Below are 22,357 nucleotides of genomic sequence, written 5' to 3'. Positions count from 1 at the left end.
CACAGCCTTATCGATTCTAGATTCCAGAGACACACTTCTAAATGCACCCAGCATTATCAGTCAAGTCTCATGACGCTAATACGACCAGCATGCTCTGAAGGAAGAAGGTTTTACACATGAGAGGCCCATCGAGGCCCCAGACAAAACCACAACTAAACTCACAGCCAGTGCAACGAGACAAAACCTTTATACACTTAGACGTTTTAATAGACTTGACGTGGCAAATATGACAATTTAAGGTGCGTTCCAGAACTTTATGGCCTGGGGGTGAGTTCAGTCTTGGCAGTCTCAGCCGAGGTCTTAATCTTCCCCGTAACCAATGTTCTTATGAAACATTTGAGTTGAACAGCTGCCAAGGAAAAAAGAGATATGTTGAATTGATTAAAGCTGTAAATCTTGTTTCCTCTTGATAGCTTGATTGCACAAGTGTTTTCCTAACTAATGATGTAACCATTACACTGTATATATGAAACAGACTCTATGATGAAATAATCTTATTAATCGTTTGATAAAAAAAATAGCCCCTTAAGTAGGGAGAGTTGCCCAATACTTAACACCTCCTAACAAGCTGCTCTGACACAGACACAGTCACAGTGGAAACAGAAGAGAGGGCTGCAGATAGGACTGAAGCAGCACAGACAGGCTGCAGATAGGACTGAAGCACCACAGACAGGCCTGGTGATTTCCTGTGTGGTTAGGAGCAAGTCAACTGTAGTCTCATATGAGGTATGAGGAAATCACCACCACCATGCAGTGTGCTGCTTTGGCCAGTAGAGGGAAGACTCTCTCACTTTAACCCCACTACACAGCAGAAAAACAGGTCAATCTGTGCTTTTTGGAGAACAAATAGCCCACTTCCCAACAACATGTTGTACAGGCACGTTGTGTTTGGAATTTGAGCAAACATTCCCAACTCACTCTTCAGGTTTACTCTTCCAACATCAAGGCCATGAAAAGCAGATCGAGTTTCACTTGATAAGGAAACAAAAGCTTTTTATTTGGTCGTTTTATTCCAGGAACAATCTATAGCGAAGGGGGGTTGTACATTCAGCCCCAAGATTGTGAATCACAAAATGTTTTGGAAAGTTGAACACACATTTCAATCAAGTAAAAAACAATGACAAATAAAATATACCGGTACATAGCGAACTTTAAACATTTGAACATTCTATCTCTTCTCTTTCTCAATAGTAGACTACACAACGAATGACGCAACTTAAGATAATGTCTCTCTTGTCAAACAATGTGAGGCCAGACATCCTATGAGAAACTCAATCTGTTGGGAACCCAAAACACAACAAAACATTTATAGGCCTTCTTTGTGATGTGCAGAGTACTGCAGTGTGTATTTGTAGTGGCTTCAGGCAGATTAAGTGGACTACTTGTTCAAATGCAGGGGGGGAGAGGAGCTACCATTCAGCTTAAATAATACATGACTGTGTATAGCAACTCAGCTCTTTAGGCCGGGCGCTGCAGAGTGTTGCCATAGCACTGAGCTCTACTCTCAGACCGCTAATAACTCGTGAGAAATGCTCCCTGTTAAAAATTATATAAACTTCTGCAATTAGTTTATGTTTCGTCTAGCTCAGTAGCTATTTAAAAATCTGTTTTGAGCTCATGTTTCCACATACAGTACAGTTTGAAAGAGCGATCCATTTCCCAGTTGTCATAATAAACCCCTGTTTACAGTACGACATGCTTGCATGACACATACATCAAAGCAATTAAGATAATTCGAGGTATGGGCTAAATAAACCCTCAGGACGTTACATTCAACACATGAATGAATCGAACACATTTGCTCCACAGTTTATCATCCAAACCAGAGTAGAGATAAGCAGATACAGCAGCTATCATAGAATATTATATTTCTTCTGTAGCTATTTTGAGGAGTAGGTTTTCAGCTGGTCTAGTCTGGCGCTGTAGGCCTCCTCTTGGACTCGCAGCTTCTCTGTAAACTCCACCTGTAATCACAAGATCATTCAATGAGTACATTTGGTATGCAGTAGTGATTCTTTGTTTGGATATTTGCATAGTTATTACCATAATGCTGAACATAGTGTCAGATATTCATAGATATTCCTGAATGTCAGCGTCAGACGCAATTATTCAAAATGAGGTGCATTTCTTTTCACGGTGCAAGTTCTTCTCTATGCCCAAGATACACTTCCATTTACCGTCCTGCGCTGTATTCTGCTAAATTAAACGGTTCCAATCCACTTATGGAATTCACCCACAGCTTTTCCAACATTTGCCAATTTCAACATTTTCTACCATATAAGGTATGATGAGATCCACATGCTTTTGAAACTCCTGGGAACTTCGCAACTAAAATAACCCCCTCGGAAAGAAAAAATGGATGTTATTAAATATCGTTTACCAGAGAGCAGCAATTTGGAACGGGAGACAGTCCACGTGAAGGTCAAACCCTCACACAAGACTGCATAACGTAGGGGAGGCCAGGGCCCAGGAGCGATGTACCAACGTTAACTCTGTTACTCACAGTTAAGTAATACACCTCTATTCTATTACCAGACATGTTCCTTTGGATATAAGACATGTACATCTGTCTACTAATCATTCATAGCGTTTACACGTCTCTATAGGGGACGCTGAGATGAGAGGATTGATTTGAATCCAACAAGGCTGATGTTACAAGTTACCTCTGTGCCCGGGGTCAATTGTAACACCTAAGAAAATACACCAAATAAACGAACCCTTTGATCCCAACAGGTTTGGCTGTTTTACAGTTGTACGAGTTCCCAGTCGAGGCAGCGTAGAGACATGGGATTATTATTATAGCTGCGTTTTACATATCTGTACTGGTCTCTGATGGTTCTCAGACTACACCCATTGACTTTATTTGCACTCTACGTACAATCCCAACATGCCATCTCACTCACGCATCGCAACCACAACAGAACAGGACATCACCCACCCACTCAATCTGTACCTCGCCCCACTGCCATCCGGGCGTAGGTACAGAACCCTAAAGTGCAAAAGGGCTCGCCGTGGCAAAAGCCTGATCCCTGCAGCCATTGTTGCCTTAAATAACAGACCGCGCTGAGTGTGCGTACTTGTGTGTCTGTCGTGTGTAGTACTGTCTGTTGTTGTCTGTGTTATACAGTGTTGTATGTATATATGTATACTGTACAGTGGTGTGAAAATGAATTTCCCCCTGGGGACAATAAATCTAATCTAATCTAATCTAATCTAGATACATTATAGAGATGTAACCATGCTTTTTCTTTTGGCTCTATATTCCAAAGGTTTGGATTTTAAATCAAAACAATGACTTAGGGTAATACTCACATAACTGTGAGGTTAAAGTAGAAAAGATTCACAGCCTTTATTTGTTGATAACAACAATGGGCTTGACAGGCGCTTCTGGTTAGTCAGGTGTGTGTTCCATTACACAATGTGCACAAGCATAAGAGAGCTTTCAATATCTAGTATTGATTCCAGGCTTGGCATTTGCCTTTGGAGACTGCTATTGATGTCTGTCAGCACACCAAAGAGGTGTCAATGAATGTAAGAGAAGCCATTCAGACCATCACAGAAACAGCTAAAACCTCAACAGTTTGGAACAACAGTTTGGAACGGGGCGGCTGTATCTCAGGAGGTAGAGGCTGTGTCTCAGGAGGTAGAGGCTGTGTCTCAGGAGGTAGAGGCTGTGTCTCAGGAGGTAGAGGCTGTGTCTCAGGAGGTAGAGGCTGTGTCTCAGGAGGTAGAGGCTGTGTCTCAGGAGGTAGAGCCGGCGTCTAATGATCGCAAGGTCGGCAGATCGGCGTTTCGAGCCCCAGCTGGCCACATGTCGAAGTGTCCTTGGGCAAGACACTGAACCCCAAATTGCTCCCAATGAGCGGGCCGGCCGGCACCTTGCATGGTAGCTTGCCGCCATTGGTGTGTGAATGTGTGAATGAGAGGCCGTTGTAAAGCGCTTTGGATAAAGGCGCTATATATGTCAGCCTGTTTACCATTTTACATCATTACAAAGAAAAACACACTGGTGAGGAATGGCAAACAGGCTGGTAGGCCCAGGAAGACTTCTATAGTGGATGGCTAAAGAACGCTCAGCATAATTAAAAACACATCCAAAACAAAACAGCTATCTCACTGATCAGGAACACTGTCCAGGAGGTAGGCGTCAGAGACTACAGTACCATCTGCAGAATATAAATGGACTGACTTATACAGCGCCTTATTCCAAAGAGCTTTACAACGGCCTCGCATTCACCCATTCACACACACATTCACACACCAATGGCGACAAGCTGCCATGCAAGGTGAATAAATGGTGAACCCAATAAATGAATGAATAAAAAACCATTGAACCATTGAATAAGAATCTCTACTTTGACCCCATAGTAATTCTTTGATTATTTCACATCCAATCTGTTTGAGTATAGAGTTGTCCTTCCAACACTTATAGAGGGCACTTAATGTCGCATTCTCCCCTTAAAAATGTCACTAGATGACCACGCTGAATCGTTACTTATGGTGCATTGGCAGCGTGTGACAGAGCATGCACCTGCCAAGACCTCCTGCCCTCCTGCCAGAACAAACTAAACAACCACTGCACAGGTTCTTTGTTTCAAGGTCATGTAACTGAAGACATCCACAGGAGGAAAAAAAAACGTGAAAATGATTGACAGGTTGATTGGAGAAGTGTGTAGTGTGTAGCCACAGCAGTGTGTACCCTCACCCTGGGGGGGTCTGGGGGGGGGTAGTTTAGGGAGACGTAGAGTATCTAATAGTGGTGGTATCTACTGTGTAGGGTTCTCTATCACAGCTGGTAAAACACTTGTTTCAAGCATCTCCACTGACAGACTGATTTCCATATTTTATATGTGTACATTTCAAAACAAAAAAACGGCTGCACTTTCGACCACAAAAACCTTCGCCTAAAAACGAGAGAAATGATGGACAGATTCATTGTTTCAGTTTGAAGTAGTTCTGCACTGAGCTGAAGAGAGAAGAGGGAGAGAAGAGGAGAGATACACTCCCTCCCATTGCAGGGAACACAGCACGCAATCCTGCATCATATGGGGCCTTTAACCCCCTGTTACATACGTCCCTAGTCTCCCCTATGCATACTCTGCATTCCTCTCTAATTGTTTTCATTTCCTTTACTATCATAAATACACATTTTCTAGCCTTCAAAACTGATCTACTTTCGGCTTTGGGGAGTTGTTTTAGTAGACTGTCATATATTACCAAGAACCTAAATGTAGCATCAGAAATATGTAATTGACCTCCCAGAGACAGAGGAGCGCTGTTCTGCCCCAGGAGGAGGGATGGAGGAGCGCTGTGATGCCCCAGGAGGAGGGATGGAAATAACTCTGTTCTGCTGTGGCTCATTCACAATCAGGGCTCACACAGAGCCTATATGCAGGGTTACACACTGATGGTTACACACTGAGTGTCTATGCAGGGTTACACACTGATGGTTACACACTGAGTGTCTATGCAGGGTTACACACTGATGGTTACACACTGAGTGTCTATGCAGGGTTACACACTGAGTGTCTATGCAGGGTTACACACTGAGTGTGTATGCAGGGTTACACACAGGGGTTCATGTTACACAGACTCTTAATAACAGCAGACACAGTCTCTCTGCAGCTGCCCAGCCTTTGTCAAACACGGCCAGGTCTCTTTACTGTTATTAAACGGCTGCTGGCCTGTTGTCCTATTTAAGGCCCTCTTCTCCAAACCAAAACCTTTCATGCTTTTTAACACTAGAACAGCCATGAGGGGTCATTTGACCCCTGTGAGTAAAGAAAGATGTTATATCTTCGCACTCAATCAAATTTCAAGGTCCTCCTTTCATGACTTTTTCCTAGATATGTGCGTTCTACCACCCAGTATCCTTAGATGTTCTAAATCACATCAGGATAAGCTAGTATGAAGCTATTTTGACGTTTTTCTGTGTAGGAAGCAGGCTAATTTACAAGCCGGCCAACTAGTGGTCGTTGTGTGTAAATAGCAGCATAGCATTGTAAAGAGGCGGCTCTTTTAGTAGGTGAAACAGGCACGGCTGTTCAACTCGATGCCCATGAGCACCTAGTCCAAACCAGCTCCTCTCCCCGTATGAGAGAACCCCCAAAATATTCAACTTGTTTGAGAATGTGAAAGACAGGGGAGAGGGAATTACAATAACAGGGTTACTTCTGCTGCGGTAAGCACTTAACGACATTAAGACAGATCAGTTGAGATGATGGACAGCACAGAAACTACTTCCTTTATGTTTTGTTTGGCGTTGTCTTCCAACTCTGTGAAAGAAATACCAGCATAGAATACCATCTAGGGTCCTTTTATATAATAACCATAGTTGTTACTGAGAATATACAACATCCTGAAGGGTTTACATTCAGAATAGCTGAATCCAGGGTTCCTACAAGTTTCAACAGGTCAAATTAAAGACCTTTTTAGACCTTTTTTAGACCTCTTTGAATATAATTTTAGACCTGTTCGCGACAACATATGATAGCTTTTTGTCATCCTCGAGGTGATGAAATTAGGGATTTCACTGCCATACAGACAAAAAAGGAAGCGAATTGGCATTTTCTTGGTTCCAGCTTGATTCATTTCCACGTAAATAGATGTGGTCAGACTGATTTCCTTGTAGGACAAGCTAATCTCACATTTAAGACCTAGCACCTCATTTTTTAGACCTAATAATTGAAACTTGCGGCCTTTTTAGGCCTTATAAATCGGATTTCTGGATTTTAGACTTCAAGGCTTTTTAAGACCAGCGCGGGAACCCTGGTTATTACTGAGAACATACAACATCCTGAAGGGTTTAAGTTCAGAGTAGCTGAGTCATACCTGCAGGCTTCCCAGCAGCTCCGTGGTCACCTCCCCAAGCACGGCGTAGACGTCCTCTAAGGTGCAGCCTTGGACAGCCTCCCCCTGCTGCAGCTCTGTCTCCTCTGTCTCCTCTGTCTCCTCTGTCTCCTCTGTCTCCTCTGTCTCCTCCTCCTCTTCACTCCTCTTCATCACCTGGACTCAGATAGGTTGAACGGTGGGAGAGGAGAAAGCACAGTAAAGTTTAGTAAGTAAGTAAAGTTTATTTCTATAGCACCTATCACAGACCAGCGGTCACAAAGTGCTTTACATAGGCTATAAAAACATAATTAAAGAGCAAAGGTAATAGCAGGTTAAAAGAAATAGGTAAACAAGTGAACATAAAAACAAGAAACAAATAACAAGTGTACAACAAATAATAACAAGACACAGAAAGACAGACAGGCTTCTTTTGGGGTTTGTCTGTACAGGACAGTCTCACAGTCCATGGGACAACATCATCTCAGTCACTCTACTAAATTGGTCTATAAATATAAATAAGTGGCCACAAAGAATTCCATAATGGAAAAATAATCTAGTTTTATTTATGAGAGAGTTATGACATTTGCTGAGTTGGGGGTGACATCCGTATCTACACAGTGTGTCATTGATTCCTCTGCTAATCAGAGAGCCTATAAAACTGAAAAAAGATATTAAGTACCAAAAGTACATAAACTTTACATGAAATACATACAATTATCCTTGCATTAAGATGGACACAATTTCCACTTATTGGGTGATTTGTTGATGACAGTTTTTTTTTGCATTTGAGTTAATTTTAAGAGTGTCATAGCAACGGGTCTGAATATGGATGTACCTGAGATATTTCTGCATTTACATTTTAAGAAATGTACTGACATTTCAAAGTCGTTTTATCTTGGGTTATTGTGTGTGGGTTGATAGCAGATTATTTAAATTAAATCCATTTTAAATTGAGTCTGTAACACAACAACATGTGGAAAAAGTGAAGTGGTCTGAATACTTTGTGAAGGCGCTGTGTACTGTAGTTGGATAAGTCAGATTGAGTCTCAACCGAAGTGGGACAGCGCCTGCCAGTGGCCTTTTGTAGAACAGCACGCCAACTGACTTAATAGAGACAATATTGATTAGATAGTAATACTAATAATTCTAATGTAATTGCATTTTATTTTTCATTAAATACATTCAGTAAGTCATAAATGTTATGTTAAATGTCTCAATATGACATGGATTATGGAACTCTCTTATCACAATAGATAGATAATTCATTATGTTGTTTATTATGTTAAATATTTACTTTCAACTTCCATCCAGATAATAAGTCAGCTGCTAGTAGCCCTGTCCAAAGAGCTCAGGTTACACCCGAGCCCCTACACCCGAGCCCCTACACCCTAGCCCCTACACCCTAAACCCTAGCCCCTACACCCTAGCTCCTACACCCTAACTCCTACACCCTGGACCCTACACCCTAGCTCCTACACCCTATACCCTATCTCCTACACCCTACACCCTAGCCCCTACACCCTAGCCCTTACACCCTAGCCCCTAGCCCCTACACCCTAGCCCCTACTCCCTAGCCCCTACACCCTAGCCCTTACACCCTAGCCCCGAGCCCCTACACCCTAGCCCCCTACACCCTAGCTCCTACACCCTAGCCCATACACCCTAGCCCCTACACCCTAGCTCCTACACACTAGCCCCTACTCCCTAGCCCCTACACCCTAGCTCCTACACACTAGCCCCTACTCCCTAGCACCTACACCCTACTCCCTAGCCCCTACACCCTGGACCCTACACCCTAGCCCCTACACCCTACACCCTGGAGGAGAGCTGAGAGGAGGGGGTAGTTTCCACAATATTGCTTACACCTAACCGTGTATATGTATGCAAGTGCGTAGGCTGCGGGGGGGCAACTGGTTTGGGGTTCATTCATTCAGGTACCTCTTCCTCTTCCTGCTGTTCCACAGTGGGCGGGGCCACGTAGAGGAAGTAGACGTCCTCCTGCATCCCCTCCTCCAGCGGAGCCGCAAAGTCTGAGCCGACCACCTCGACAGTCCTCTGAAACACACGGGTTAGGTTAGGAGGCTGGAACACACGGGTTAGGTTAGGAGGCTGAAACACACGGGTTAGGTTAGGAGGCGGGAACACACGGGTTAGGTTAGGAGGCTGAAACACAAGGGTTAGGAGTCCTCTGGAGCACAATGAAGGAGGCTGAACGTTTAGTTTATACTGTGGCAGACGGCTGATCTTCATGCTTCATCTGTGACCTTTCACCTTCTACTTCTGCCATAGTACTGTATACTGTATGAGGAAACATTGGATTCGTGACACATTTTCCTTGTGATGTTTTGGTAGCACTGTAAATAAAAAAATATTCTTGGTCAAAGCATCATTACTTTGTGATGTAATGTGTAACATGTGATACTATGTGATTATGATCGGAAAAACCATGCACAAAAACAGGTCTTTTGTTTGTTGTTTGTTGTCTTCAGGAGGTGAGCATATTCATTTTAAACAGACGTTGTAAACCCAACATCACAATAAATACATCTAACATAAAATCTAAGTAATTTTAAACAGACCTTGTCAACCCTGCATCACAATAAACACAACATCTAAGTCCCTTTAACACATCTAGGGGGGTAGTGTATCTAGAGGAGTGCTTGACCCAGAGTCTGTATCTGATCTGTGTTACAGCGCACCACTCCAAAGCAAACATCATTAGCGGCTCACAGCAGCAAGCTTAGTCCACAACAACAGAACAAACCCACGCCTTGTCTTCAACAACACGCTAATAGAAAACAAGATAATGACATTCAGATTTCTATGTGAGGCTGAATATCTTCAATATCAATCATATTCCAAACTTATGAACATGAAACCTTCTCCTCTCGGCTGTAGCGCAGGAGGTAGAGCCGTCGTCTAATGATCACAAGGTTGGCAGATCGGCGGTTCGAGCCCTGGCTGGCCACATGTCGAAGTGTCCTTGGGCAAGACACGGAACCCCAAATTGCTCCCAGTGAGCGGGCCGGTCGGCGCCTTGCATGGTAGCTTGCCTACCTCGCCATTGGTGTGTGAATTTGTGTGTGAATGGGTGAATGAGAGGCCGTTGTAAAGCGCTTTGGATAAAGGCGCTATATAAGTCAGTCCATTTACCATTTACCCTCTTCCTGTACCACCCTAAAGTATAAACATCCAATCATGATTATTCAATAATAATAATAATAACGCGATAATAAGAGCATAAAGCACAGTGCATTGTGGTTCCTCTGATGTGGCTAATAGCGCTGAAGGGAGAGGTTTGTCACCAGTGTTGTGGTTCTTTATCAGTTTACATAGTTAGCTCTGAGTGACTTTGCTCTGGTCTTATCTTGGTGCTGTGCTATTAATCATGCCATAAATTAAAACTACCAGCAGCCACCATGACCGCATTCCAACGTCACTGTTCAACACACGCTCAGCTGCCTCTCATCCAGTTTGTTAGCAACCTGTTCAACAACGTGCAGGTGCCATCACTGTTTAAAATGGCTGCCAAGATCACACAACCTTGCTAAATGGACTGCACTTAACCTGGTTCCTTACCTTCTTGTGATTTTTTTTTGAACTTTTTAAGTTTTTTTTTTTCTTCCCTTTCCTAACACCAGGGGAGCCACCCCTCCTAAATTTCGTTGTTTGGTACCTGTACTGTAGCAATGACAATAAAGTCCATTCCATTCATTCATTCATTCATTCATTCACACTTATAAAGCGCCTTATTCCAAAGAGCTTTACAATAGCCTCTCATTCACACACATATTCACACACCAATGGCGGCCAGCCCGCTCATTGGGAGCAATTTGGGGGTTCAGTGTCTTGCCCAAGGACACTTCGACATGTGGCCAGCCGGGGCTCGGACCGCCGATCTGCCAACCTTGCGATCATTAGACGCCGGCTCTACCTCCTGCGCCACAGCCTCTACCTCCTGCGCCACAGCCTCTACCTCCTGAGACACAGCCTCTACCTCCTGAGACACAGCCTCTACCTCCTGAGACACAGCCTCTACCTCCTGAGACACAGCCTCTACCTCCTGCGCCACAGCCTCTACCTCCTGCGCCACAGCCTCTACCTCCTGAGACACAGCCTTTACCTCCTGAGACACAGCCTCTACCTCCTGAGACACAGCCTCTACCTCCTGAGACACAGCCTCTACCTCCTGCGCCACAGCCTCTACCTCCTGAGACACAGCCTCTACCTCCTGAGACACAGCCTCTACCTCCTGAGACACAGCCTCTACCTCCTGAGACACAGCCTCTACCTCCTGAGACACAGCCGCCCCAACCAGTTTAACAATTCCCTCCACACAGGCAGGTGCTGCCATCACTGTTTAATTAAAATGGCTGCCGTCACGCAAACCTTGCTCAAGGACCCATGGGCCTGACAGAGGCCACTTCTCTCAGACAACAGGCATATTTCTCCAACCTCCAATTTTAGATTTCACGTTTTGGAGAAGAAGAGATGGTGGAAACTCAGCGTCACTCACACCTCTATGCTAACCAGTTTTTATGAGGCTTACGCACAGGACAGAGAACAGTCCCGGTGAAGGTTGTTAAATGACCTGCTCGTGGCTGGAGGATCCCCCCCCTCACACACCCCCCACACCCCCCACACCCCTCCTCCTCACCATCTAAGGGGCTGTGGAGACTGGCTGGGCTTTTAAGACACAGAGGCCTTAAGACACAATCTTTATCTGCTGACCTAATCTCCCTCTAAGACTTTGATTGCTGCTTTTCATGATACAGTTATAGACATCTGTACGCTGTTTATACCCTGGTTCTGTTTTAACAGACACATAACTTCCTCCTGGCCAAACGACTCTTCCTCCTAACCCTTCCATAGAGAGGTCTCTGGGTGTCAAGTCGCTAACTCTCAACGCTGGGAAGAGTAGGACTCGGTTGATGATGTCATCCAGACATCTGTGATGGTCTGTGGTGGGATGAGTCATTCTACCGCACTCTCTTGGGATGATTCGTTTACATTGTTTGTGTATCATGTCATAGAATGTGAAAGCCCGTAATCAAAGACAAAGAAAACATTTAACGTAATCCTACAGTACATTGTTCTTGTTTCTTCTGAGTATGTTTCTTTCTATTGTGACAGAGACAGTAGAGATATTGACAGGAAGGATGGGTGAGAGAGAGAGAGAGGAGGGATGATAGGAAGGATGGGTGAGAGAGAGAGAGAGGAGGGATGACATGCAGGATATGTCCGCGGCCGGATTCAAACCGGGAACCCTGCGGTTACGTAGTCAACGCTTAACCCGCTACGCCACCTAAGCGCCGCCAGTACATTGTTCTGGACAGTGTGTTTGTTAGAGATTAAGTAGAATGAGGGACAAAAAACAGGTACGGTTGGTTTGAGTCTGGCCATGCAGGATCACTTTGCAGGACACCCACCGTGAACAGAAGAAACATTCAACTGAAACATTCAACTGAAACATTCAACTGAAACTAGCATGGATGACACAACGTCTCACCTCCATCCCAAGCAGCCGCTCCTCTCTGGGCTGAGTGAAGAGGAACTCATACAGCATGTAGTCCTGGAACACACTACAGGGAACAGGGGGGTCATGGTTACAGGAACACACTACAGGGAACAGGGGGGTCATGGTTACAGGAACACACTACAGGGAACAGGGGGGTCATGGTTACAGGAACACACTACAGGGAACAGGGGGGTCATGGTTACAGGAACACACTACAGGGAACAGGGGGGTCATGGTTACAGGAACACACTACAGGGAACAGGGGGGTCATGGTTACAGGGACACACTACAGGGAACAGGGGGGTCATGGTTACAGGGACACACTACAGGGAACAGGGGGGTCATGGTTACAGGGACACACTACAGGGAACAGGGGGGTCATGGTTACAGGAACACACTACAGGGAACAGGGGGGTCATGGTTACAGGGACACACTACAGGGAACAGGGGGGTCATGGTTACAGGAACACACTACAGGGAACAGGGGGGTCATGGTTACAGGGACACACTACAGGGAACAGGGGGGTCGTGGTTACAGGAACACACTACAGGGAACAGGGGGGCCATGGTTACAGGAACAGACTACAGGGAACAGGGGGGCCATGGTTACAGGAACACACTACAGGGAACTTGCTTATCCTGTGCGAATGTGCCACAAGAAACGCAGACCTCGGGGGGTCTAAATGACACGAGGTCAACCTCCTTACACGAGGTCACATTAGATTATACTAACCCCGTCCTAATAGGGCTAAAGTTGCACAAATGACTACTTTGCAGAAGTGGTTAATCATGTATACATTTTAATTGGCTCATACACTAACAATGTAGATCCTAAAGTTGTGAATTTGATGGGGATACAATCGTTTTTTTTTGGTAGGTTTCTTCAAAACGGCACAATTATTACTTACAGCAGCAGACTGCATAATAAACACTCCACTACAAGCCCTGATGTGTTTACTTATGAAGGGACATGTTACCTGTGTTTACTTATGAAGGGACATGTTACCTGTGTTTACTTATGAAGGAACATGTTACCTATGCATGAGGTGGTCAGTGACAGCCATGGCCTGCTCTGCATCAAACAGCGGGCTGGCGTCCACCTCAGAGGCTGGGGGCTGGCCGGCTAGTGCCCTAGCATACTCATGGAAGTTATCAACCCACGGCATCTGCTTCTCTGTGACACGGTGAGCAGACAAGAGGGGGGGGGGGGGCAGTTATGAGCTTTGGGGGGGTCACAATAGAACACATGAACACATGAGGTCACAATAGAACACATGAGGACTACAGATGCAAATGAGCTCATAGCTAAATCCGGCATATTTACTGTCTGTCACCATACTCTGTTCATTAATGTGCACTGTCCTGACTAAATAAAGATCTATCTATCTATCTATCTATCTATCTATCTATCTATCTATCTATCTATCTATCTATCTATCTATCTATCTATCTATCTATCTCTCTCTCTCTACCTACCCATCTATCTATCTATCTATCTCTGTCTCTCTATCTCTCTCTCTCTCTCTCTCTACCTACCCATCTATCTATCTCTCTCTCTCTACCTCTCTCTCTCTCTCTACCTCTCTCTCTATCTATCTCTCTCTCTCTCTACCTCTCTCTCTCTCTCTACCTCTCTCTCTATCTATCTCTCTCTCTCTATCTCTCTCTCTACCTCTCTCTCTCTCTCTACCTCTCTCTCTCTCTCTATCTATCTCTCTCTCTCTACCTCTCTCTCTCTCTACCTCTCTCTCTCTATCTATCTCTCTCTCTCTACCTCTCTCTCTACCTCTCTCTCTATCTCTCTCTCTCTACCTCTCTCTCTCTCTACCTCTCTCTCTCTCTCTCTCTCTACCTCTTATATTGTCCAGTAACAGTTGCAGCATGGCCATGATGAACTCTACCTCTCTCTCTCTCTCTCTCTCTCTCTCTCTCTCTCTCTCTCTCTCTCTCTCTCTCTCTCTCTCTCTCTACCTCTTATATTGTCCAGTAACAGTTGCAGCATGGCCATGATGAATGAGACCTGCTGGCAGGTGAACTTCCACTCTCTGGCCCACCAGAAGCCCGACACAAAGTAGTCCAACAGCGCCGCCTCCTTCAGACACGACTGGTGGTTCTGAAACCCAAGTTTGTCCGCAAACTGTCTGGTGGATTTATAAAAAAAAGAAGAAGATCATTAATAATAAGAATCATCATAATCATAATCATAATTCATTGTCTGATTATCCAGATTATCCAGCCATGACAGATAACATATCTTGTAGGCCTGCCTATCCTATAATTAAAAAGGAATCAAATTTAGGGAATTTCCCTTTCTACTTTAAACATGTACATCATGTTATTTTAGGGATAGTAGGTGACAGTGTCTTACAGTTGCACGTCATCCACAGTCAGATCCAACAGGGTGTTGATCTGTTCATGGGAGAGAAGCTTCCATTGATGGTTGACTTGTTCATGTTCCTTGAAAAGAGAAACACAACAGATGCGTTAGTTCGGTTAGCAAGCAGTGTTGCCAGATGGGATTATTTTCCAGCCTAACCACAGTCTGCTCCACAAACTGCTCCACAAGATCCAACTGGTCCAGAACGCTGCTGCCCGTATTGTCACCAGAACCCCTGTCATCAGTCACATCACCCCCATTCTTCCACTGGCTCCCCATCAAACACCGCATCGATTACAAAATCCTTCTCCACACTTTCAAGGCCATCCATAACCTCGCCCCTCCATACCTCCATACCGAACTTTTGGAACTTTTTACTTATTGAGCCTGCACTGTTTTATGTTTTTTATTGAATGTTTTTCTGTTTTCTGTACTGAATGTTTTCTGCCCTAACTGAGCTGTTTGACAACAAAATTTCCCCATTGGGGACAATAAAGGTTTTCAATCAATCAATCAATCAAACCTGTCCGACCTCCTCCACATCAACATTCCCACCCGGGCCCTCAGGTCTGCCTCCTCCATCAACCTGACCGTCCCCCCAGCCCGTCTGCCCACCAGGGGGTTTAGGGCCTTCAGCCGCTCCGCCCATCCCCTCTGGAACTCCCTCCCCCCCGACATCAGGAACATTGATTCTATCTCCTCATTCAAAACCCACCTGTTTAGGCAGGCGTATCCCTGTTAATTTACTTGATTTCCTGTGCTGCTCTGCTACTAGCTATGTTTTATACTGTATATTTCTATGTATTTTGTATTTTGAATTTTGTAACTGTTTTTAAATGTGTTGTTGTACGGCGACCTTGAGTGCCATGAAAGGCGCCTTATAGTAAATAATTACTCACCATAGAGTCAGATATTGGCCTATTATGACTATTGGCCTATTAATATCTGGGTTACATCCCCAGAGTTGTTTATTTATATTAAATAAATGTATTATTATTATTATTATTATTATTATTATTAGTTTGGCTAGCAAGCAGTGTTGCCAGATTGGATTATTTTCCAGCCTAACCACAGTCTAAAAAAAAAATCCGCCCAGTATGATCATAAGTAGCCCAATTGGGCGGGAATTACACCCAATCTGGCAACACTGAGTGTTAGCAAGCCAAGCCAGCTAGCTAAGCTGCCTGCTAAAATAACTTTAGTTTAATTATAGTTACACATGAATACATATTGTATACTGTTATACTAAACCAGTGTATTAATGGAATAGCTAATTATCTCATATCAACGTACTGCGGAAGTAACGTCCATGTTTGCGTGTTTATCCGCAGAAGACTTGCTGCTCTGTCTCTCTCTGGCTGACATGTTGACATCTGTTACCATGGTAACATCCTCACAGTGGGCGGGATCTTTATTTCCCGCCAGTCTTGGCCGCGCTGCTGATTGGTGCTGGCTGATGCTGACCCTGGATACGTGATTGGTCAATTTGGCAACTTTCGTTTCCCCTTTTCATAATAATAATAACCCAATACACCGCTATTCATTCACACACTGAGTACAGCTCAAACTTTACACACGCATGCGCATTACAGACACAGATTATATCAGATTGAACAGTTAGATTATGCTTTGAATAGCCTTTTGAATTATTTTTAGTATTTTATCTTGTAATATATTGTCCAAAACTTTTTTTTAACTAGAAAGTTGGTCTTGTTGCAGGTGGATTTGCATTGGGAGAGATAATACTTAAAGTCTAAAGAGTGACCTTTTACTTAGCAACAATAGATTATAAAAAGGATATTCTGCATGACAACATGTTAAGGATTTAAAGGTCCTGCGGGACCTATCATGTCATCTCATCCATGTGAAGAGAGTATAAAACAAACTGCTCCTCTCATCATTTTCTGTAAAATAAAAAAGTGTTGTTTTATTATGTTAGACATTTTATTTCACTGTTGCTATACCAGCAGTTGTCTGAGTACAGATCCTTTTATGTGAAGAACATATGTCACGTTTGAATGTTGAATGTTTGTCCGTTTTTTTTTTAAGTAATAAAACTACAATCTGTATCAGAGAAGGAAAGATGACATAATATTGCCACTGATTCTGTTTTAATACAATCTGTATCAGAGAAGGAAAGATGAGATAATATTGCCACTGATTCTGTTTTAATAAGAGCAGTTGTGAAATGGTTAGACCCATGTGCAAAGCAAATCTCCAAGCTCATGTCCTGACTCTGACAACTGTCCTGCAAAAACAGCTCAACTTCTGGCCACAGGATTCTAGGAGGTGTGCCTTCATTTCCCCTCACTTTCTAAATGAACCCCATAGCACTCCGAGGTGACATGAGGATGTGAAAAACGGTGCTGTTGGTATTTCCAGGATCTAAACAGACAGAAAAATGATAGTGAACTTTACTTGCGCAGTGGTCACCAGATCTCTCTTCATCCTGATCTCCCTGATGGGGGTCTGGAGGGTGGTGATGGTGAAGAACAACGCTCTCTACTGGGGTCTGACCATCCTGTTTCTACCTCTGGTGGCTGAGATGGTCTTTACTTTGAAGAGAAGAGAGGGGAAGGATTATAAATGGTAAGATACATGTTTTTGTCAATCTTCTTTTTATAAGTATCGAATGAATGAATGAATGAATGAATGAATGAATGGTCTTTATTGTCATTAATACAGTACAGGTACCATACAACGACATTTGGGAGGGGGGGCTCCCCTGGTGCTAGGAAAAAAATACTAAAAACAAGAAGTGAAAAGAGCTGGTTTACATAAATAAAGGCTATATACACTATCCACTATACTATACTATACAATAAAACACTGTGCTGTACTATATGCTATGCTATAAATATCCTAACATTTCCTATCTCTGAACCTTCTGTACACAAGGGTGTCATATTGCACATAGTATTATTGCACATTCATTTAAAGTGTCGCAGTTGATTTTATAACCCATTTTAATTTCTCCAGGTTTTCTCCAGCAATCTTCCTGTTCCTCATCAGCATCGTTCCATCTCTGTGGATTCTGGAGTTGCATCACCAAGAAAACAAGTCTAGTGATTCGCGAGTATGTTTGCTTACCTTTGCTTACCTTTCATTTCCCCTCACAGATACGTTAGTTCATTATGCATTAACATACGTTTACAGTAGAAGAAGGCATCACTCATTCTCTCTCAGAGAAGTTGTTACCAACAACCTGAAATATGGATGAACATTTATTAAGCCTATTATTATCTTATCAAGAAGTCTGTGATAAGATATGATCACTCTGTAATTCCGTGGGAAAGGAAGTTCTAGTTTACATTCTCTCTCTCTCTCTGTCTGTCTGTCTGTCTGTCTGTCTGTCTGTCTCTCTCTCTCTCTCTCTCTCTCTGTCTCTCTCTCTCTCTGTCTCCCTCTCTCTCTCTCTCTTTATCTCTCTCTCTCTCTGTCTGTCTGTCTGTCTCTCTCTCTGTCTCTCTCTCTCTCTTTATCTCTCGCTCTCTCTCTCTCTCTTTCTCTCTCTGTCTCTCTCTCTCTCTCCCTCTCTCTCTCTCTCTCCCTCTCCCTCTCTCTCTCTCTCTCCCTCTCTCTCTCTCTCTCCCTCTCTCTCTCTCTCTCTCTGTCTCTCTCTTTCTCTCTCTCTCTCTCTCTCTCTCGCTCTGTCTCCCTCTCTCTCTCTTTATCTCTCTCTCTCTCTCCTCCCCTCTCTCTCTCTCTCTCTCTCTCTCTCTCTCTCTCTCTATTTAACGCACGTGTCATAAAACAGTCAAACTCATACATTTCTGTTTATTTCCAGTGTGACAGACTCAATTCACTGAGTCTATTCAATATGTTGAGGAATTCAACCAATGGAAGTGAAACGTTTAAGGTACCCTTTCTTTCTTCAACATCACAGTTCATTTATTGTGTTCATTCATTGAGCTCCTTATTATAGTGGGCTTGTCTAGACAGCGGGTCTGTTTAGTAATGCTGCTGGTTCATCATTCAAAGACTCTGTTGTGAGCCTGTATACATATATACTGAATACATTTACAGACTTATTTTTGTAATGTAACATCCCACCCTCAATAAAAACAATTCCCAGCTCAGCACACACAGCCTTTCGAGGCGCTGGCTCCCAGGACAGAGGCTGCTCTGTGCTACAGGGTTTCCACTACATCCAGTCATGGCTTTGGGAGGGGCACACCTTTAGAGTCTCTGCACTGTAACATCAAGAGGGAAGCTTCAAAATAACCAAACTGAACGGGTTTGTAAGAGAAGAGGGGATACAGGGAAGCAATGATATGTGACACAGTCTAGTGTTCTGGTCCGCATGTCGGCAACCAATCAAAATGTTCAGACTTTTATTTCGAAACAAAGTTGGAACTACGTTTTGACGTTGTTGAGAATCACAACACAAACTCTCACAGTGTCTGAACAGTGCAGACATGCGGACCAAAACACTAGAACGTGTCACACTATGGTGAAAATGTCCACCTAGGCTATCGGAGGACAAGGTAGAGCTATGCTGCTTACACACCTGTATAACCCTCTATGATCCCTACAAGTACAAAGGGGTGAGGGTCTAGAGGTACATGTTGGATCGGGCGCATGCGTACACTATCATTTTATTAATAATAACATGTTTGACATTTAGGAGACGCCTTATTCCAAAGCGACTTACAACAGATACATTTGACTTAAGCAAGTGAATCATCAATCCACCAGTCGTAGCAGGAAGAGTAATCTAGCTCAAGCCAGGGGCCATTGGCAGTCTCCGTGATAGAAGGAAAAACATTATTATTTTATTTTTTATTTTTTATATAGACACTGTAGAACAGAGAAACAGTACAAGGGGGGCAGTAGAAGTCATAGGGGACACAGTAAAGGGGGAAAGCGGGTGTCTCAGGAGACGCAGTGCTGGGGGGTAGTAGATAGGAGGAGCAGTTAAGGTGTAACCTGAAGAGATGGGTCTTCAGTTTCCGACTGAATAATGTTCCTCTGTGATTGGCTACAGTATCTGAAGGACTCTGTGAGCGTGCTGAAGTCCGTCTGCCCCAACGACTGGATCCTGGCGCTGCACCAGGTGCTCCTCATCCTGCTGATCCTGGGGAAGTGGCTGCTGCCGGCCAGCGGCGAGGTCACCAGGGCGCAGCTCTCTCAGCTGCTGCTCGTCTTCGTCGGCACCGCCGCCGACATCCTGGAGTTCACCAGCGAGACGCTGTCCGACGTCAAGTGAGAACCGAGAAACACGCATGCAGAGAACCGTGAAGGAGTTTCTTTGGAGTTTCTTTGAGAAACGGCACCTTCGTGACCCCCCGTATCCAATTATAACATTACAACGTGTCTCTGACAGGGAGAACAGTCCCAGCCTGGTCTACATCATCTTAGGCGTGTGGACGTGGACCATGTTACAGTTCCCCCTCCATCTGTCAGGTACCGTATCTGTCTCTATTCTACCGTATGTCTCTATCCTACCGTACATCTCTATTCCAAACTGCCTTGTTCAGAATATCGTAGTGTGTTCTGCTGCCATAGAAGTAGGCCGTTATACCAAGAAAGAGGACCTCCTTGTGGTGTTATAGGGCTATCTTCTATCAGGGCTTAGAAGTTTCAGATAGGGCTAGTACCTCATCATAGGAGCATTATTGCAAATCACCTCTGATACACAGATGTGACACAGTCTGATCATTTGGTCCGCATGTCGGCAACCAATCAAAATGTTCAGACTTTTCTTTTGAAACACGGAACAACGTTGTTGTTGAGAATCACAACACACACTCGCTAGTCAAGCCTAAATACTGCAACGCGATTGATTGGGTGAGTAATCCCCCACTGCTACCTAGTTAACTACAACACTACTTTACATTGTTAGCAGGCTCTCAAAACAAGCTGGTGTTAGCTGGCTAGAGATGTGTCATTGAAATGTATCAGATCCCGACCCGATGTGAACCAAATGATCAGTCTGTGTCACGTATACTGTATGTGGTGACTTTCAGCCGCAAACATTGAACTGACTCAAACCTAACACAGGGTTTGGGGTTTTCCCCTTTGTGACGGGTGACACGTGTGTTTACCTGTTCTTCAGTGGTGACGGCAGGACCAGACGTGTACTCCGAGGCCCAGGGCGGCTCCCTGCTGACCCGCCTCAGGATGAACATCTGGAGCATCGCAGAGAGCCTGTTCATCCAGGACGGGCCCTTCCTGGTGGTCCGGCTCACCGTCATGGTCCACTTCCACGTCATCCACCAGATGCTCATCTTCTTTGCTATCAAGAACTTCCTTGTGGTGATCCTGAACCTGTATCGTTTATATGTGATCATCTGTGACCACAGGTCGTCGTAGGTAGTATATGGCGGGGCGGCTGTGGCGCAGGAGGTAGAGCAAGGTGTCTTATGATCGCAAGGTCGGCAGATCGGCGGTTCGAGTCGAGCCCCGGCTGGCCACATGTCGAAGTGTCCTTGGGCAAGACACTGAACCTCAAATTGCACCCAGTGAGTGGGCCGGCGCCTTGCATGGTAGCTTGGCCGCCATTGGTGTGTGAATGTGTGTGTGAATGGGTGAATGAGAGGCCATTGTAAAGCACTTTGGATAAAGGCGCTATATAAGTCAGTCCATGTACCATATATCTTGACTGAAGCAGCCTACAATATCACGATTTCCTTGACGAACTATGAAGTAAAAAAAAAAAATGTCCATTTTCTTTTTTATTGAGTGTAATCAGTGCAGAAGAAAGCAGAAAGGGCACCCCGTGTAATTGTTTTTTTTATTATTCTCTAGTTTAAATTCTTTATTCATTAGTATTTTGCCTCGGAAAATCGGCTTTAGTTTCAGCCATAAACTGTGCCTGCAAACTGTGACACTTTAAATAACGTGAAACAATACTATTGTGCAATATGACAACCCTAGTCGTCTATCTGTACAGTATAGTACAGTGGATAGTGTATATAGCCTTTATTTATGTAAACCAGCTCCTTCCCCTCTTGTGATATTTTTTTTTAAAGTGTTTTTTTTTCCCTTTCCTAACACCAGGGGAGCCACCCCTCCTAAATTTCGTTGTTTGGTACCTGTACTGTAGCAATGACAATAAAGTCCATTCATTCATTCATTCATTCATAATACTGATTGAACAATCATACATGGCTGCTCATTGTGGGAATAGAATGTCCGCCTGAGACATCTACTACCCCCCAGCACTGCGTCTCCTGAGACACCCGCTTTTCCCCTCTACTGTGTCCCCTAAGACTTCTACTGCTTCTACTATTGGCACTTTTCCTTCAATCAGGGAGACTGCCAATGGCCCTGGGCCTGAGCTAGATTACTCTTCCTGATACGACTGGTGGATTGATGATTCACTTGCTTAGTCAAATGTATTGACTGTAAGTCGCTATGGAATAAGGCGTCTGCTAAATGCCAAACATGTAAAAAATGTAAATGTCTGTCAAATCTTTATAAAACGCCTGAGGGAAACGTTGTAAATAAGTAAGCCCGGGGGGTGTGACTTCTACACAAGAGGTTAAGCTGAGTGGTTCTCTAAGAGAACCCCTAACCCTAACCCTAACCCTAACACTAACATACTATAGAAAACATACGTCACCCCTCAGAGGAAATATGTCACTGACATCCAAAGCTAACACACTGGTGATTAATGTGGTATGGTT

The 22,357-nt window shown here is 44.2% G+C and overlaps 2 protein-coding genes across 2 annotated transcripts; one reads left to right on the top strand and one right to left on the bottom strand.

The window, feature by feature from the left end:
* Nucleotides 1–1,880: 1,880 nt before the first annotated feature.
* On the bottom strand, nt 1,881–16,037 carry cabcoco1 (ciliary associated calcium binding coiled-coil 1; the record flags this gene model as incomplete). The annotated part of the gene is made up of 11 exons (XM_080541871.1): nt 1,881–1,964; nt 8,770–8,886; nt 12,341–12,413; nt 12,516–12,524; nt 12,627–12,635; nt 12,738–12,746; nt 12,849–12,857; nt 13,385–13,523; nt 14,321–14,490; nt 14,718–14,806; nt 16,020–16,037. 11 exons carry the CDS (start codon nt 16,035–16,037, stop codon nt 1,881–1,883), a joined length of 726 nt encoding a protein of 241 aa, XP_080397997.1.
* Nucleotides 16,038–17,127: 1,090 nt separating this feature from the next.
* Nucleotides 17,128–21,041, top strand: LOC308167129 (transmembrane protein 26-like; the record flags this gene model as incomplete). The annotated part of the gene is made up of 6 exons (XM_080541506.1): nt 17,128–17,315; nt 17,706–17,802; nt 18,514–18,579; nt 19,714–19,931; nt 20,053–20,132; nt 20,785–21,041. The coding sequence occupies 6 exons, from the start codon at nt 17,128–17,130 to the stop codon at nt 21,039–21,041; spliced, it is 906 nt and encodes a 301-aa protein (XP_080397632.1).
* Between the last annotated feature and the right edge of the window lie 1,316 nt (nt 21,042–22,357).

The sequence above is a fragment of the Nansenia antarctica genome, assembly GCF_963989245.1.
Source record: "Nansenia antarctica genome assembly, chromosome: 11".
NCBI lineage: Eukaryota > Metazoa > Chordata > Actinopteri > Argentiniformes > Microstomatidae > Nansenia > Nansenia antarctica.
Note: the sequence above shows the minus strand (reverse complement) of the source record. Positions and strands in the feature narration are given on the sequence as shown.